Raw genomic sequence first — 18,324 nt, forward strand, 5'->3', positions numbered from 1 at the left:
CCGTCTTTTTGTCGAATTCCTAAAGGTCCGTCAACGCAGCGTGATTGCTACAAGACAGTGGTGGGGATAATAATAATAAAACTTTATTTATATAGCACTGTTCTTACAAAAGAGATGCAACCCACAGTGCTTAACAACAACAAAATCATAACAATAATAACAACAATCATACAAAACATAAACAAATCCTTCCAGATTCTACTTATGTTCTGTTGATGCATGCATCGTAAGATTTGTGTTTACAGCTTTATTAATATGTCATTAATATGCCATTTTGACAAGTTTGTTGCATGTACATAAAAAGTTTTTTTTTAATAGTTGATGTGTGAGAAATTTTTATTGGACTCATTAAAAAAACAATTTGCAGCATTTTCAGAAGGTGCCAAAGCCATTAAAAATTGAAAAAGCATGTTATTTGAGAAAACTGATGATGACTGGTGTCTAGAACTCATCATGAAATGGATACTCTGGATGGTCAGACCACCTGTTGAATAGAGAACAATTTGTCATTATTTTTGTGCTGTGACAGACTGCCCATTTTATTTCAGAACGCACAGCTCTTACATAAGAAGCTCCACAAAGCGAACGCTGGTGTTCAGTCCCTCGATTGCCTTCATTTCAGCCTCGGAAAGAGAGAAGTCAAAGATCTGCAACAGTCCCATCGCGATCGTATTTCCTGTTAGTCTGAGTAATTAGCTCATTGCTTTACTAAACTGTTCGCTTTTACATGAGGAATTCTTGCACACAGACTCACCTGAAAGTTCTCATGTATGCGCGCAGGGTTGAAGCTCTTTGGGATGACTGCCACACCCTTCTGCACGTTAAACCTCAAAGACACCTGTGCCGTGGTCTTGTTATGCTTTTTAGCAATGGACACAAGAAGCTCATCCTCCAGCAACGGGGGGGATTTCAGGTTTACCCTGCAAGGATGGTTGTGGTGGTCATTGGCCCGTCAAATTACACTGAAAGTTTAAGAGACCAAACTGGTTTGCTGATCACACAGGAGCTCTGCCACGTACCAGGATTCATCTCGTGATGTGCCCAGGGGGCTGTATCCCACAATAGCAATGTTCTGTTGCCGACAGTATTCAAGCAACTTTGGCTGAGTGAAATAGGGATGACATTCCACCTGTATTTGCAAGTCACAGTAATTAAATGCCTGTCAAGAACTGGATAATGTCAAGGTGTGAACTGAGTGCTGCGTTACTCAACATGTATGTACAAAGCCCAGTTTTGTTTCTCCTCAATAAGTTGCTGTTCCGTAATAGTGCTTTCCCCCGCACCTGTATATATTTACAAGTTACCTGATTCGACACAGGTTTGTGTTTCAGTCCAGGTTTATTTAAGATCAGTTCCAGTTGTCGCTTGTTGAAGTTGGACACACCCAGGGATTTTACAAGACCAGCATCTTTGCATGCCTCTAGAGCCTACACAGAGTGGGGTGAAAAATACAAACATTTAACTTTGCACTTTGAACTAAGATGGCTATTCTACACTTTGTTGCCAGGCTCAGGTTTATTGAACTCTAGCACATGCATGCAGTCGGATCATTATTGCAAAGTGAAACAACAATTTTCTTTAATCTTGTGGTGTGATTTCAATAATAAAAGCCTTATAACTGTTAGGAGGAAGAACGAGAAGACTTATAATTGATGCGATAAAAGATAAATCCTAGTTGGCTGCTCCTTAGTTGGGCTCACCTCCCACGTTGCACAAAGATCTGTCTCGTGATAAATCCACTTTCCATTGGCATCTCTGGGATAAAAATTATCTCCAGGCTGGAAAAGTCAATGTGTGACAGAGTGAGATCAATTTTCAGCAGACACCCAGAACAGAATGTTATTGTTTTTGAAAAACTTCAGCAGTGTAGCCCTAAAACCATATATACCTTGAAGGCAGTGGGCATTTCCACGATGTAAAGGTCAACATAGTCCAGCTGTAAGGTCGTCAAGGTTTTTTCCAAAGCTGGTCGAACCAGCTCTGGAGTGTGATAGGTGTTCCACAACTGCAAGACCAGAGCATAAATAATGGAGCAAAGTTTTTTTTTTTTTTTTTTTTTGCACGACGAAGGCAAACGTTACGAACCTTTCCACAATAAAATATGTCCTTTCTCTTGACGGAACCGCTGGCAATTTTCTCCCTTATGGCCTCTCCCACCTCATGTTCGTTAAAATAGACCAGTGCGCCATCAATGTGTCTGTACCCTGCTTCAATAGCCAGTTTGACTGACTCGTATGCAGTTCCCTTAGAGGTCTATCGCGAGAGAGGTGAAACATGAGACATGTTTTCATTCTTTTAAATCATGACAGTATTGTCTCTCGCTGCCATACCTTGCGGGGATCACCATATGTTCCCAGTCCAATGAGAGGCATTCTGTTTCCATCACTTAGCGGGATGGAATGACTCTCAGCTGTTAGTTCCATGGTCATCAAGTGTGTAAGCCAGCGAATGTCCACCCTTCTTGTTGGCACTGGTGAAAGGATTACGTTGATCTTTTAACCGCCGAGACTCCTCCCCGGTCCAAAGAGCGCCATCAACCAAGTCCCAGAAAAACTCTGTGCAAAAGGTGTAAAAAAAAACCTCTTAAAAACTCTTAAAAACAACTGTTGAACCAGTTGTATTTCGTTACAAGTTAGAAAACATTATACACGCAAAAGTTAACAGTTTTTGTACAGTTATGCGCACAGTGGCGCCACCAGGGGGTGGCCAGTATAGGTTGCAGTGTAGGGTATTGACCCTACTACAATGCACTAGTAAATTTATTATTATTATTATTATTATTATTATTATTATTATTATTATTATTATTATTATTATTATTATTATTTTGATGTCAGAATAACTGATTTTGCCTCTGGTTTATCATAGATAGTCTGTGCACATTATATCATTAGTAACATTAAATATAACACAATAAAACAAAGTATATCAGTAGGCATTTCCTTAAGTCTTTCTGATAGTTTTCTACCGGCTGGTTTACTACAAAAGTATAATGATATCCTGAAATGATGGCTTTTAGTTTTGGTGTGCCACCCCAAGAATTTAAGTGTGCCCATTTGACCACCCCTATAAAAAAAATTCTGGAGGCGCCACTGTATGCGCAAAGTCTTTTGATTTGCATATGTTAAAAAAAAAAAAAAAAAAAAAAAAAAAAAAAAAAAAAAGCCGCAGTTTTTACATTCCTTCTATTTGGCCCTACTCGGGCACTGTACGTCAACTACGCGCAGTGCGGTCTGGGTAATATGCGGTGTGTTTTGGGGCTAGGGGAATGCTACAGTTGTGCGTATTGTTCATGAATTCAGGACTGTTAACTATGTGTGCGGCATACCGTTATTTTCCTAGTAAGTGCACTTTTATCATTTTTTTAAATATAGGAGCTGGAATGAACCAAGGGAAGGAACTATTTTATAAACAATAAGATATAGGACACGTACAAATAAACAAGGCTATGTTGCTAATGTTGCACAGTGAAGGAAATTAATAAGATAAGCAGGTGAAGCGACTGGGCTAGTTAACAACAATGATTTAAAAATAATAATAATAATAATAAAAAATCCGTAAAGACTTTAGCTATAACATGAGAAACCCCGTTCACTGTTTGGCTCAGTTAGCCAGGGATGCAGTGGCAACGTCCTTTGTCTTCAAACGCAAAACTTGATCGATTGGCTGATTCGGAGGGGGGAATAGAACTCAAAGGTCTTGTAGTATTACGCCGAAAATGGATAAGAATGCCGAACGCGTTGATGACGACATTGTCATCATCGTGGAGAACGAGGCGGAGAGTTTGCCCGCGGAGGAGGAGAAGAGGACGAAGCAGCAAGGGAGCATCGGGCTGATGGACACCTGCTCTGTCTGCAAGTTGAGCTTCCACAACCGGGAGCCCAAACTGCTGCCTTGTCTGCATTCTTTCTGCAAGAGGTGCCTTCCGGCACCCGCCAGGGCCGCTGACCCGAGACGGGACTCGCAAGAGCAAGTCGACAGCAATAAATCACGTGAGGAAATATATGTTTAACCGGTCCTGTCTGCGTTGTGTTCGAGGAAGCGACTCGGACGTGTTATCTTATCTTTGGCGGTCTTCGTTTAATCTACGGCTCCTCATAAAATTTGCGTAAATGAAAAAAAAAATAAAAAATCCTCCAATCAGTGAGTTCCCATAAAACATGTCCAGGTGAAATTAAAGTTCCACACACTGACTCAGAGGCCCAACCTGTCAGGTATTGATTGACCATACATGTAAATAAAATAAACCAGTTGTCACACAGATTGTGTGTAATAATATCGATAACTCATGATCTTGTCTCTACTTGAAGCGTATTTATTCTGTCCATGTCAGACACACAGGTTTGTTCTTAGCGGACACATTTTGATGACTAATAACAATAACTATAATATGCAATACTGTTATTACATACACACATATGGAACCATTACACAGCAACAGCAGCCTGGCTCCTCCTCCTCACGCCGGACGCCCTGCTGTGGGATGGCATTCCATTGTCATGGAAACGCCCATGGGACATTCTCAAGGTCGTGTCCGACAAGTCTCGCATGACTGCAGTTAGATGATAACTGTCAGGGTTGTTCCTCCGTCAGTGCACCTATCAGCATAGTGTTCTCTCAATCCTTTGACCCCAGATGACCCAGCCCAGTGAACTAACGTCCCATGAAACCAGACTCAAACAAAGCAGACGAGTAATTCCGTAAAACACTTGACTTGCTTACTTTGTGGCGTACACATTTGGGGGATGAAAACAAGGTGGCAGCGGACCAGTCCTGAAAGGCTAAAAGAACACCTGTCTGCGTTTTTAAATAACTATGTGGAAGTCATCAGTTAGTTGTGACATCACAAGGAGTTGATTTCCTGAAAGCGCGTACACACTTTCCAAAGACAAATAAATAAAGAATCTTTCTCATTTCTGGAGAGAGAATTGACAATAGGAAAGTGAAATTTGCCTAACATGTTTTTTTTGTTGTTGTTTTTTTTTTTTTACTTTATTGCTCCAGTGAGTTGCGTTCGTTGTCCAGAATGCAGACAGGAATGCTGGGAGATCGACATCCTTGATAATTTTTTCGTCAAGGACTCTGCTGAGGTGCCGAGCAGCACCGTGGAGAAAAACAGTCAGGCAAGCCTCCTCTCTCCCACCCTCCCGCCCCACCCGCCACCAGAAGGAGCCTCTTGCTCTGCTTCGCTGTTGTTTCCAATTCTAAGAGATTGTCTTCACCCTCACAGCTGTGCATGAGCTGCGACGACAACACGGAGGCAACGGGCTACTGCGTGGAGTGCATGGAGTTCCTGTGTGTGACCTGCATCGAGGCACACCAGAGGGTCCGCTTCACCCGGGACCACAGCATACGGCAGAAGGAGGAGATGTCTCCAGGTAGCGCATCGCAACTTGATTAAAATCTTCACTGTTTGCAAGAGACTGCAAGAAACTCACTGCCCGTCGCCCCTGCATTTCCCATCCTGTCCTTTTCCCAGAAGCTGTTGGCCTTTCCACGCAAAAGCCAGTCTTCTGCGACATCCACAAGCAGGAGCCGCTGAAGCTTTTCTGCGAGACGTGCGACCGACTCACCTGCCGAGACTGCCAGCTGCTGAAACACAAGGATCACAAGTGAGCTCGCCGCTGTCACCATCCCAGCTGCCATGCACTGTATTGTCTCATGATAGTTTGATCTAGCCCAGAATGCAAACAGCGACGCTTAAGTCAGTCTCCGCCATACCATACCATGTACGCCATACAACGCGGCTCCTTTTTGTCGTCTAGCTACCAGTTTTTGGACGACGCCTACAGGAACCACAAACAGTATCTGCAGCACATGACGCAGCAGCTGCAAGGGAAGAGGAAAACCATCGAGGACGTTTCCAACTACATCAGCACAGGGTGAGCTGAAGCCGCCTTCCCACTGGCACAAGTGTTAAATTAGTAGCATGTTTTTCTGTTTTCGGTAAAGTGTTGACGTGGAAGGCTCACGTGCAGATCTCATGTCCTCTGAGCTGGAGAAATATTTTCACTTGTGGCAAATGTAATCAATGTCAGGATGGCTCAGTTGAACCTTAATTAAGGGGTCGGCAAGCAAGTTTTGCCACTGGCCAATTTTTTATCTCTTTAGCCGGCAGTTGAACTGTTGGCTTCAGAAAATGTTATTGAAACTCCCTTTTTATTTTCTTGTGGTCTATCTTATGGCATCAGAAACATTTTTTAAGACGTGTTGTGAGTGACGCAGGTAAAAAAAGATCTCTAAACGAGCTGTACAATGATTTGTATAAATGTGCCAGTTTCTTACCGCTGCCTTAATTTTAATGTGACAGTCAAAAGTTGTTGTTTTTTTGTTCCGTGACGTCATTCACCACAGGCTCCAGCATGTCGACGAAAATCGAAAGTCGGTCACGGACGAGATCAAGAAGTCCATCTGTGATCTCATCATGGAGGTCAACCGCAAGGGAAAGGTGCTGGTCAACCAACTTGAGGTAATTCCTTGAGTGATCCCCACTCGGGCATGTTGTCATGGTTTGGGCTGGAGGTCGACTTAAAGTCAACCTGTGTTCCCAGTTGCTGACCAAAGACCACGAGTTGAGTTTGAAAAAGCAGCAGGAGGACGTCAACGCTTTGAGAAGACACTTGGACCATGTAATCAGCTTCACCAAATGGGCGACGGAAAGCCACAGTGGCACAGCGCTGCTCTACTGCAAGAGGCTGGTGAGCGTCTTAGCAAACAAATGAGTGATTGCTTCTTCAGTAATCACTATTCGACTTTCTAAACAACCGCAGGTGCACGATCAAATCCAGAAACGCTCTTACGCCTCGTCTCCTTCTCTCCAAGATCCTGATTCAGATGCACCAGCTGATGAGAGCCAGCTGCAATCCCCCCGTCAGCCCCCAGGGATCTGTCCGCTTTCACTGTCGCTCAGGCTTTTGGGCCTCGAACGTAGACCTCGGTAAGAGCGGCACGCCCCTCCGGCCTTGTCCGCAATGAGTATGTGATGGTTTTTAAAACAAACTGCCCCTGAAAGCAACCGAGGACAAACTTCTGGCATAAACAACAAGCGACGTCCCTTGACAGCCTGTGACAGCCAAGTGGAAGTGTTGGATCGCGAGATTATCTTTTTAAACGATTTAAATATTTTATATAGCAAACAGATGGCTTAAATTCCGCGTTTTTAGCTTGCACAACCGTTCTCACCTCGACTGTTGCAGCACATGCACTGCAGATGAGCCACAAACAACAATATTCCGTGTTGAATGGTTTGACACTCACCCACCGCCACCGCCGCTGTGTGAATCATTAACACTGCTGCAGAAAGACCCCTAAATTGCAAGAGTAGTTGTTGGCCGTCACACTTGGATAAGATAAGAAGAGGCGGGAGCAGGTCTGGTCGCTATAGATACCAATGGCAATGGTGGGGTCCCACAAGGCTTTTACAACTTGGTTATGTAAGGTCACGGTGACAGGTTGGTGACCCCAGGTTGGTGACCCCAGGTCAGGGCTAAACACTCAGAATGCTCTATTTTGAAGTCAGTTGAGATAAGTTCACTGGGTGCGAGTCCTGAGGTTTGAGAATGAGCATTTTTCTGCTGGTGGCGGCTTTAAAACATTCCTCAGTTCCTTAAATCTGCATTGTAAATATCTTGTTTTTCCTTTTCCGCTAAAAATATATTTTTTCATTTTAATGAATATAATTTTTCCTTTTCTTTTCACTACTTTTTGCTTCTGTAATTATGTAGATTTCCCCAATGTGGGATTAATAAAAGTGTTCTATTCTATTCTATTTTATTTTATTCTATTCTATTATTTTCTTTTCTATTCTATTCTCAATTGTCCACTAAACAGTGAGCACAGAGTGGGATGGCGATGAGAGTTTTCGTGCTGACGCGATGTATCGAATTTTAATGAGCAAACAAAGCACTTGTTGTTGGTTTGGCACTTGCACTTGTTGAAAATTCCCTTTCGATGCTTTTCTTCAGGTTCCCTGGTCGTTGAAAAAGGTCCCGGCAGGCCGCCTCTCACCGTGAACCAGCCTGGTCCCAGGCCAGAGGCGCCCTCCGGTGGTGTCTCAGCAGCTCAGCAGCGACAGAGCACACTGGCTCAGCTTCAGCTGCAGGTCGCACTCTCTTGTTTTTGCAGTTGGCCGTCAGCGATGCGTGGCCATTGCCATTAGCGCTGCCACTTCGTAGCGCGTTCCCTTGCACGAGAGGCCTCTGTTGGCTGAACTCTTCCGTCGTTGTCTCCGTCCAGGTGGATAAACTCTCCAATCAGCCCCTCAGGCACCCCCCCGCTGCCGCCTCCAACTACTGGCCGTGGTCCCAGAACCTCAGGTTTGGGGCTCCTCCCGGGCCCCCGCCGCCGTCGCGGCCCATCCACGGAGGCTCCTCCCCTTCCCAAGCTCCGCCCAGTCTGAGCCTGTCGGGTCGGCGGTACGGAGCCTCCCACGGTGTCACGAGGAGCCCCACGTCGACCATGCTGCACAATCCCCCGTACCAGCCCAGTCAGGTGAGCATCAAGGAATCCGCTTGTGTTGGTCTTCTTCCTTTTCATTCACCTGTTAGATATGCATATACAGGTACATGTATGTATGTTATATATGTATACAGTGGTACGAAAAAGTTTGGGCACGCCTGATCATTTTCAAGATTTTCCTTTATAAATCATTGGTTGTTTGGATCAGCAATTTCAGTTAAATATATCATATAGCAGATGAACACAGTGATATTTGAGAAGTGAAATGAAGTTGATAGGATTTACAGAAAGTGTGCAATAATTATTTGAACAAAATTAGGTAGGTGCATAAATTTGGGCACCCCAACAGAAAAATGACATCAATATTTAGTAGATCCTCCTTTTGCAGAAATAACAGCCTCTAAATCATGGGTTTCAAACTCACTGCCCGCAGGCCAATTGCGGCCCGCGAGACGATATTTTGTGGCCCGCACCTTAATATGAAAGTTTAAGATTAGTGTGGCCCGCTAGTTTTATAAGAATGGCACTTCACAGTGTTGTGTGCGGAGCTTAACAAACCTACCAATCACAGTGGGGTATATGGCTCTCAGGGCGGGACATCGACAGGGCTTGATGCAAGCAGAGAAACATTTCTCAATGAGTAAAAGTTACAGCAGCGTTGCCATGTAGAGTTTTCTTCCGTGCCTGGCTGGCTGCCTCGTTTTTACTGTATTAGGCAAACGCGGACTTTCGTCCCTGCCTTCGCACTTCCAAAAAAAGTTGCTGCCCAGCGAGACATTATACGTAAATATGTCTCTCTCTGACAAGATAAATCAAAATGATGCGTACGCGGTGAGATAAAATAAAAGTAAGAAACTCAATTGTAGCCTAATGTGGTCTGCAGTCATTTAGCGACACCCATCTGTCGGCAATAACAGTCCCCGATAACCTGGACAACTTTAGGGTGGCGTCGTTATTTGGGGTCATTATATATATATTTCTTTATTTGCATTGCCTCACATGATGAATACTACATAGATTTCTATATATGTCATTTGTTTCCTTTTTGTTTCTATTTTTACATTAACAACAACAGCATGGTGTCATTTTCACTTATTTTTCCTGTAACAACAGCGCCTTTTTTGCGCTTGCTGTCCCGGTACTTTCTACCATCTGCAAATGCCATGAGGTTCATTTCATCATGAAAGACATTAACATCAGACGCAAAAGCAAAGGAAACTGCTACTGGGCTATTATCCACCGACCACCGTGCTGCTGTTACTGGAAAAAGAAGCGAAAACGATGCACATTGCTGAAATGACGTCCTCCGTGCGTCGGCTAAATACGACAGTGACACCAAGTGGAATTAAAATAAACTCCACAGCCCCAAACGTCTTTTTCAAAGCCTGCAGTGAAGAGAAAGGTTGGTGATGAGCAAAGACAATTCCAGAGAAAGTGGGAGATGCAAGATTTCTTTGTTGAGCACAGGGGCACCCCGATGTGTCTTATTTGCACAGAGAAAGTTGCGGTGCACAAGGAATACAATTTGAAACGTCATTACACAACTAGAAATGCCCAGGAGTATGCAAAATATCTGGGAGATGAGAGAGCCAAACAGGCTGCAAATCTTAAAACATGTCTACTATTTTGTTTATTTATTATTATTATTATTATTATTATTTTGAATTTATTTTTAACTAAGCTTTTCTTGTGGAATACCCCATGCGGCCCAGCCTCACCCAGCCTCTGCCCCCAGCGGACCCCAGGTAAATTGAGTTTGAGACCCCTGCTCTAAATGCTTCCTATAGCTTCCAATGAGGGTCTGGATTCTGGTTGAAGGTATTTTGGACCATTCTTCTTTACAAAACATCTCCAGTTCAGTCAGGTTTGATGGTTTCCGAGCATGGACAGCCTGCTTTAAATCACACCACAGATTTTCAATAATATTCAGGTCTGGGGACTGAGATGGCCATTCCAGAACATTGTACTTGTTCCTCTGCATGAATGCCTTTATAGAATATGAGCAGTTTTCAGGGTTGTTGTCTTGTTGAAGTATCCAGCCCCAGCGCAACTTCAACTTTGTCACTGATTCTTGAACATTGTTCACAAGAATCTGCTGATACTGACTGGAATCCATATCACCTTCAACTTTAACAAGATTGCCAGTACCTGCACTGGCCACACAGCTCCACAGCATGATGGAACCACCACCAAATGGGGAGCAAGTGTTTGTCATGGAATGCTGTGTTCTTCATCTGCCGTGCACACCGCCCCTTGTGATGTCCAAATAACTCAATTTAGTTTCATCAGTCCACAGCATCTTATTCCAAAATTAAGCTAGTTTATCCAAATGTGCCTTAGCATACCTCAAGCGACTCTGTTTGTGGCATGTACGCAGAAAAGGCTTCTTCCGCATTACTCTCCCATACAGCGATGCACAGTGACACCATCTGCAGCGTGATCATGTTGTAGGTCTTTGGAACTGGTCTGTGGGTTGAGTTTGACTGTTCTCACCATCCTTCGCCGAGTCTTAACTAGAACTGTGCCTGTGGTCTTCCATTTCCATTTCCTCTCAGTGGAAACTGACAGCTGAAATCTCAGAGTTAGCTTTTTGTATCCTTCCTTCCCCTAAACTATGATGTTGAACAATCTTTGTTTTCAGGTCATTTCAGAGTTGTTTTGAGGCTCCCATGTTGCCACTTTTCAGAGAAGATGCAAAGAGGAGAACAACTTGCAATTGGCCACTTTAATACTCTTTCTCATGACTGACTTCACCTGTGTATGTAGGTCAAGGGTCAATGAGCTTACCAAACTAATTTGGTGTTCCAATAATCAGTGCTAAAGATATTCAAAGTGTGCCCAAATTTATGCACCTGCCTAATTTTGTTTAAATAATTATTGCACACTTTCTGTAAATCCTATAAACTTCATTTCACTTCTCAAATATCACTGTGTTTGTCTTCTATATGATATATTTAACTGAAATTGCTAATCCAAACAACCAATGATTTATAAAGGAAAATCTTGAAAATAATCTGGGGTGCCCAAACTTTTTCATACCACTGTATATATGGCAAAAAGCAGAGGTTAACTCTTACTGCAACAGAGGAGACAAAGAAATCTAATCGCAGGCTGAAAACAAGATGGCCAGAGCTGGAGGAACACAGATGGCTGCTTGAGGCTTGTCGATGGTGCAGTTATGTCTCCACTTCCTAGTAGCTGCTACCGTACACCTATTCAGCCTGTGGTTATTAATTCTATTGTTATCATTATAACTTGCCTTTCCAAATTAAATGTCTGTTCTTGTCTCGGATTTTTCAAAATAAATTTCCCCCAAAAATGCGACTTTTTTTCTTCCTTTTTTTTTTTTTTTAAATTAAAAACTTTCTTTCATGTTTTCACAGGGAATTTCAGTCCAAACTAGGTCATAAATCTACTGATGATGATAAATGTCAATAAAAATGTAACAACTCTTCCAACTTTACACATCCAGTTTCTTGGTGGTCACGTCTCCAACTTCCCCCCTAAACACGTGGATGTGTTGCAGGGTGCGTCTCGCTATCCGCCGCCGCTATCCGCCGGGGCGGCCACGCAGACGTCGCTGAACCAGGTTTGGATTCCTCTCCCGTCGCGCTGACAAAACCTGATGATGATTTGCGGAGGCTCACTTCTCACCATTCCTCCCCCTCCCTCTCTCCCCTGAAAAAGCGTAACCCGACCGAGTCTGCCGCCCTAAAGAGGAGCGAGGCCAGCAGCAGACCCGTCCCCTCCGTCACCGTCTCCGTCCCCAAGCCCAGCGTAGGCCCGCCATCCGCCGCAGACAGATTAAGTGCGCTCCACAAAGCGGGTTAGTGTCGCCACTTTGATCTCATGTCCAAGAACGTTTTGTTCTCGAGTTGAACTTGACTTTCCTTTCTTTTATTTTCAAGCACAAGCCAACCAGAACTCTCCCATCGTGAAGCTTCTGTGAGTCTCTGCTGTGGCACATTGTCGAGTTTTCTCTGTCCTCTCTGGCTTTTTTTTCAAAATAAGAATACAACACAGCAACTATATTTTTAGCCAATTCTCTCCGACCCGTTTACGTTTGATAAATCGATACTCTGCCCGTGCAGTACCCCCCCGCCCCGAAGATGTAGTCCGTGAGACAAACTTAAAAAGAGACCCTCTTTCTTGGGGCGACTGTGGCTCAGGAGGTAGAGCGGGTTGTCCAATGACCGAAAGATTGGCGTTTCAATTCCCACTCCATCCTAGTCTGTCGTTGTGTCCTTGGGCACAAGACCTAAATTGCTCCCAATGGGACAAAGCAGCGCCTTGCATGGAAGCAACCAGCCATTGGTGTATGAATGTGTGTGTGAATGGGTGAATGAGAGGCCTTTCTAAAGCGCTTTGCACCATGAAGGTGCTGGAAAAGCGCTATATACATTTACTTTTTCAGGAAGCTCTGTGTGTCACTGTAAAATTTCTCCGCCGTCTGATTGTCCTTCCCTCTTCATTGAAGGACGTCCACCTGGACTCCACCTAGTGAAGCCACGGCTGGGCCTGCGGCCAAGCGGAGGAGGCGCGCATCTCCCGGTCCCGTCATCGTCATCAAGGACGAACCAGACGACGAGGACGACGTCCGTTTTGTAAGGGTTGATTGCTTAAAACAGGCATTTTTTTTTTCATCTTGGCGAACAATGCAAAAGTCAGTTTTTTCGGACTAAATTGGATTTGGCCAACATGTTTTTATATTGTTCTTAACCCAACACACCCTGTTATTGTGGCTGACAGGTGCGGTCCAGCGTGGGTTCCAGCCTCCCCGACAGCAGCACGGAGATGCAGTCCAAACCTCGGCAGACGCCCAAGGCTCCGCCCCTGCCTCTGGCGCCTGAATCTGCAAAAGCACAACAGCCGCCTCAGCCGCCCGCTCAGCCGGCGTCCGAGACGAGGGCGGAGCCGGAGGACGATCCCAACGAGGACTGGTGTGCCGTCTGCCAGAACGGAGGGGAGCTGCTCTGCTGCGACAAGTGTCCCAAAGTTTTTCACCTGGCGTGTCACATCCCAACCCTCAACGAGTCGCCCAGGTAACTGGCAGGCCATCTCTCAAGGCTTTGACGCCAACTCAAAGACGAACATAAAGCCATTGAAGCCTTGAAGAATACTTGATAAGGTTAAAAGTAAATAAATAAATATGTTACTAATGCATTACTTAAAGGTCCAGAGTGTAAAATTTAGCCTGATTTATGATTTTTACAAGCTTAATATACTGGCCGTAAATACATTGATGAAAGAGTATACTCACAGTACTATAAAAGTAATTTGGTTTTCCTATCTACAGAACAGTTCTTATATATGTATAAGAACATACATATATCAAGTGTTTTGCTCCCAGTTAGCTGCCATCCTCATATTTCTAAGGAAGCCTGGTGTGGACAATCCAGCTGCCTGACAACGCTGTTCGTATTTAGGATGAACGCTTGCATCCTCAAATAAACCAATGAAGAAGAAGGAGGTGGTCGTTGTATCTAGATGTGTGTGTGCAGGCCACTGTAGTTCACTGGCAAGCTCAGGAGGGGGAGGGGGAGCAAAGAGTGCTGCAATCTAAAATGTAACCACTTGATGTCGCTGTTTCTTCTCACAATGTCCAAGTGTTACACACTTAACCTTTAAGTGTGTAATTAATTCATTAAAAGTGATATGAACACATGAATTTTGTCTCCCCCTTATGTCTGTGGTTGTAACTTCAGACACAATGTTCACATGACCGAACCCAACTTCAATATTTCTATGCGCTTAAGCCCAAACCTAATATTTTCAGTGGTGTAATAGCATCATGAATGGTGGTGCAGTGTGTTCACCTGCAAAATTTTAAGATTTTTTTATTTTTACTCATCTTAATTTAACGTGTTGAACAACTTGGATGATGTAAGAATATTTACCAACTGTGAGCACTGTCATTATTATCATCATTAGTTACTACCAATGATCCATTCTCTCTCTCTCTCTCTCTCTCTCTCTCTCTCTCTCTCTCTCTCTCTCTCTCTTACTCTCTCTCTCTCCCTCTGTCTCTCCACAGTGGTGAGTGGTACTGCTCGTTCTGCCGGGACCTTGTCTCTCCTGAGATGGTTTATAACTGCGGCAGCCAGGAGCACCCGGCGACCGAGGGATTCTCAAGTGTTGACAGAAGAGTGCGTTTTGCTCAGCGATATTCAGTCTCCTGTACATGACACTGATGTAGCAATCCTCTGGATTTATCTCACGTCAATCCATCATTTTGGGGAGGAGTTAACTGGAAGGCGGCAATACAAATTGTTAAGCCATCAGTGCTGTTTAAAGGATGTTAGTTGAAAATGACATCCATTTCTGGAATAAAGAGATTAAAAAATAAGGAGCTGAATGTCCAGAAATCCGTCAAGATCAGATAAGATTGGACTCTTCACCAGCTAATATGATATATTTTTTCCATCACAGCGATGCCAGAGACTGCTTCTGCAAATGTTTTGCAATGACTTCAGCACTGACTTCCAGCAGCCTGCGGCTCCATCAGTAAGTTTCTTAAAAAAGAAAAAAAAATCTATGTATTTAGTGCAAAAAAATGAAAAGTCAAATAAAAATAAAGGACACTAATTGTTGCTAGGAGTTTGGATAGAATAATAATAATAGTTATAATAATTATATATTGAATTTATTGGTTGTTATTGGTATTGCTCAATACAACAAGTCAATAGTTGAACAGGTTAACTTAGGAATGTAAAAAGGAACTGTAAACAGCATTCACTAATCAGCAGATTTTTTGCATCTTTACATTGATATTGATTTTTAGATTTCATTTATTAGTTGTGCCAGTTTGGACATAAAATGCATGTGGATGTGCTTTTTGCATGTTTCTCAGTTTGCTTTCATTTGCCTTGTTTTCCAATGTAGGAGACGAAAAGGTACAAGGAGCTGATCAAGGCGCCGATGGATTTGTCAATAGTGAAAAGAAAACTGGAGTCACATGGAGACGAAAGCTATGGCAGCCCCCAAGACTTTGTGGCGGACATGAGGCTGATCTTTATCAACTGTGCAAACTACTACAAGGTAGAGTCTCGCGCTTTTTCTTAGTTCAACCTTGCCCCCACATGTATGAGCTTTCCTTTTGTTTTGTTTTTTGTACTCAATAACTAGCACTACCTCGCCGTTATTCTGCCATTTGTCCACCATTTAGGTGATGAGGTAGCGCAAACATATTGCAAAAAAAAAAAAAAAAAAATTTTGTCCTAGCTTTTAGCCCTTTTGTTGGGACAAGCTACGACAAAAGGCCGTTATTAAAAGCTACGCTTGTAGAAATCCTCTGGGGGATGAAGTCTTTTCATCCAGCTGCGCTCCATCAAGTGTTTCTCATATTATTGTGACCTCAGGCGACCTCAGAGGTGGGCAGCGCGGGCTTGTACCTGGAGGAGTACTTCGAAGAACAGCTGAAGGAGTTCTACCCAGACAGGATCTTCCCCGGGGGCAGGGAGGAGCAGATGATTCCGCCCCTGGAGGACGAGATCGAGGAGGACGAGGAGGAGGAGATGGCGGCGGAGGACGCGGCTCCCGCCGAAGAGCAGCGGGTGCCGGGTCCCGCCACGGGCGACGGCCTCCCGTCGGTGGAGGAGGTCAAAGAGGCCGGAGCTGGAGCAGCAGGGGAGCGCGAGGCAGAGGCGGAGAAAGAGATGACCACGAGAGACCGGGGCACGGACATAGTGGTCAAATCCGAAGGGGACGCGCCCCCTACTGGCACCGCCGAGGAGTGCCAGACAGCGCCCGAGCAGGCGCCCCAAGACTCTGCGGGTGAAGGGAAAGACGCGCAAGAGCCCAGCACAGCGGAAGAAGAGAACCTCCCGCTTCCCACAGACTCACCTGCAGTTCCGCCTGAAGCCCAGCAGGAGGCAGACGAGGAAGCGGAGGAGGAGCCAGCGGCCACGAAAGAGGCGTAAAAAGGGTTTACATCAAAAATACTGTCAATGAAACGGATCCACAAGACCCTAATTTATCTCCTGTCGCACCCGTTTCAAAATAGACATGCTGTTTTTTGTTTCTAAATAAAGACACTATGTGAGAAATGTTAATGAATTGATTGCACCTGCAGAAAATACGCTTTTGCAGTAAAGACAGCACGACTTTTGCCGTAGCTGAGAAGCTTGAATTCACAAAAGCATACTTGATATTTGTTCTATTTCCATCATTTGTAGATTTTTAGCCGTTTGCCATGTTTACTGCTTGTGCGTCGTGACACCACGAGTGGCTCTGTTCCTGTGTTTTCAGTGAAGTCGCCATTCATTTGGCTCAGGATTTGGATGGTAAAGTTGCAGTTATCTTGTTTTGTTTTGTTTTTCTATTTGATAATATATGGACTGCAGTATGAGTACCAGTACAAAGGATGTGCATCATCAATGAGTACAAATAATCTGGACGGCACCTTGACTTTTAAGACTGTTCTGTTCAGTGAGTCACCAACTTTTATTCCTGTTTTTGTTTTGTTTTTTAACTTGGTTTCTCAGTGCTGCCAGTCCGAATACTAAAGACACAGCAGCCTTGTTGGATTTAATCAGGGTAACAGTTGTTCAAGACACCATGATACAAGATATTTCAGAGACACTGTTATCAGTTTGTTGCTCTTGGCATCTGAAGACACTGTCTGTCTTCCTGTTGAACCTTTACAAGCAGGACTGAGCTTGAGCCTTATTTTATTATTTTGTTCCTATTGCTTTTGTAATTCCTGACTGATTACAAAAACAGGTCAGATATGTAATTATGGACAAATAATGGAAAAAATACATTTTTAACAAGGATTCATTATTCACAATTAAAGCCTGAATGAAATGGGATTTTTTTCAAAACAGCTTTGGAAGGTAACTTATTTTAACAGAGGATAGTTTTCATTCAAAACACGCCGACTCAGTTTTAAAAGACTTCACTTGGTTTATTGTGTCCACGGAAAGCTGAAAATTGGCTCTGCAAACAATACAATACAACATTTGTAATAAACGGGATTATGTTGATCTGTTTATCTCATTTGCCATTTTTTATTAGCCCAACAGAGTCATTTTCATCTCTAAATTTTCATGCCAACGTTTCTCGTGAGTAATTATCCTTAAAACTTAGATCTCCTTCAAACAGGATGTTTTACTCTGTGTTTTCAGCCTCCTGGCACCTGGCTGGCTGCAGGCTGTTGATGCCCATTGTGACATCACGGCGAGCTCCTCCCCACAACTGTATGTGTTTAGCACATGCTTTGTGAAAATTCTTATTCCCATCAGTTGGGAGATCACCAAAAGTTCACCATAGCTCTACCGTCATAGCTATAAAACATTGATTAAAGTCAAATTTACACTACCAGTCTAAAGTTTGGACACATCTGTTTCTTCCCTATCTTTACTACTTTCTACACTGTAGATACATATTGAAGACATCAAATATATGACCAAGACGTGGATTAATGTGGCAAAAGAAAAAAAAAAAATCAATAACTGAATGTTATGTAATATATATTTTACATGAAGGGTGGCTATTCTAGATTATCTAAAATATAAAACTTGTTTGAGTTATTTCAGACCTTTTCTTTAATACATATTCCATAAGCGTTCACTCATTGTTTTGATGCTTTGAGTGACAATTTACAATGTAAATAAATATAAATATAATGAAAATCAATGAAAAACCATTAAATCAGAATTATGTGTCAAACCTTTGACTGGCAGTGAATACGTTTGAAAAAAATATTAATTAATAAATGAGTTGATGTAAACCATATAAAACAAAGTAAATAAATAACCTATTTGTTTCTTTACGTTTATTCAACTTTTGTGTACATCCTGAAGTTGGTACAAACCCAAACAGCCTAAAAAAAACAAAATGGTATGAAATATTGTAATTAGCATAAGT

The 18,324-nt window shown here is 43.3% G+C and overlaps 2 protein-coding genes across 7 annotated transcripts; one reads left to right on the forward strand and one right to left on the reverse strand.

Moving 5' to 3' along the window:
* Window positions 1–66: 66 nt before the first annotated feature.
* Window positions 67–7,430, reverse strand: LOC142877212 (aldo-keto reductase family 1 member D1-like). Of its 5 annotated transcripts, none has more exons than XM_076011658.1 (10): window positions 7,258–7,430; window positions 2,331–2,470; window positions 2,086–2,253; window positions 1,889–2,005; window positions 1,701–1,778; window positions 1,305–1,427; window positions 1,020–1,129; window positions 755–920; window positions 565–647; window positions 67–484 (listed from the first exon to the last, which is right to left on the reverse strand). In XM_076011658.1, exons 1-10 carry the CDS (start codon window positions 7,283–7,285, stop codon window positions 442–444), a joined length of 1,056 nt encoding a protein of 351 aa, XP_075867773.1. In that variant the 5' UTR covers window positions 7,286–7,430; the 3' UTR covers window positions 67–441. The 5 variants fall into 5 exon arrangements, with proteins under 5 accessions (XP_075867773.1, XP_075867772.1, XP_075867776.1 ...); XM_076011657.1 differs by having other exon boundaries at window positions 7,183–7,316; XM_076011661.1 differs by having other exon boundaries at window positions 2,331–2,555; window positions 7,183–7,314.
* Window positions 3,145–17,441, forward strand: trim24 (tripartite motif containing 24). Of its 2 annotated transcripts, XM_076011654.1 has the most exons (19): window positions 3,145–3,992; window positions 5,005–5,123; window positions 5,231–5,378; window positions 5,480–5,612; window positions 5,766–5,882; window positions 6,355–6,469; window positions 6,552–6,698; window positions 6,823–6,937; window positions 7,965–8,101; window positions 8,236–8,490; window positions 11,930–12,046; window positions 12,145–12,283; window positions 12,366–12,402; window positions 12,935–13,061; window positions 13,207–13,499; window positions 14,492–14,603; window positions 14,887–14,961; window positions 15,340–15,495; window positions 15,816–17,441. In XM_076011654.1, exons 1-19 carry the CDS (start codon window positions 3,719–3,721, stop codon window positions 16,374–16,376), a joined length of 3,177 nt encoding a protein of 1,058 aa, XP_075867769.1. In that variant the 5' UTR covers window positions 3,145–3,718; the 3' UTR covers window positions 16,377–17,441. The 2 variants fall into 2 exon arrangements, with proteins under 2 accessions (XP_075867769.1, XP_075867768.1); XM_076011653.1 differs by lacking the exons at window positions 3,145–3,992; window positions 5,005–5,123 and having other exon boundaries at window positions 5,153–5,378; window positions 11,984–12,046.
* Window positions 17,442–18,324: the final 883 nt, after the last annotated feature.

This window comes from Nelusetta ayraudi, unplaced genomic scaffold (genome assembly GCF_046127955.1).
Source record: "Nelusetta ayraudi isolate G7.1 ecotype Tasmania unplaced genomic scaffold, CSIRO-AGI_Nayr_v1 ptg000135l, whole genome shotgun sequence".
Classification (NCBI taxonomy): domain Eukaryota; kingdom Metazoa; phylum Chordata; class Actinopteri; order Tetraodontiformes; family Monacanthidae; genus Nelusetta; species Nelusetta ayraudi.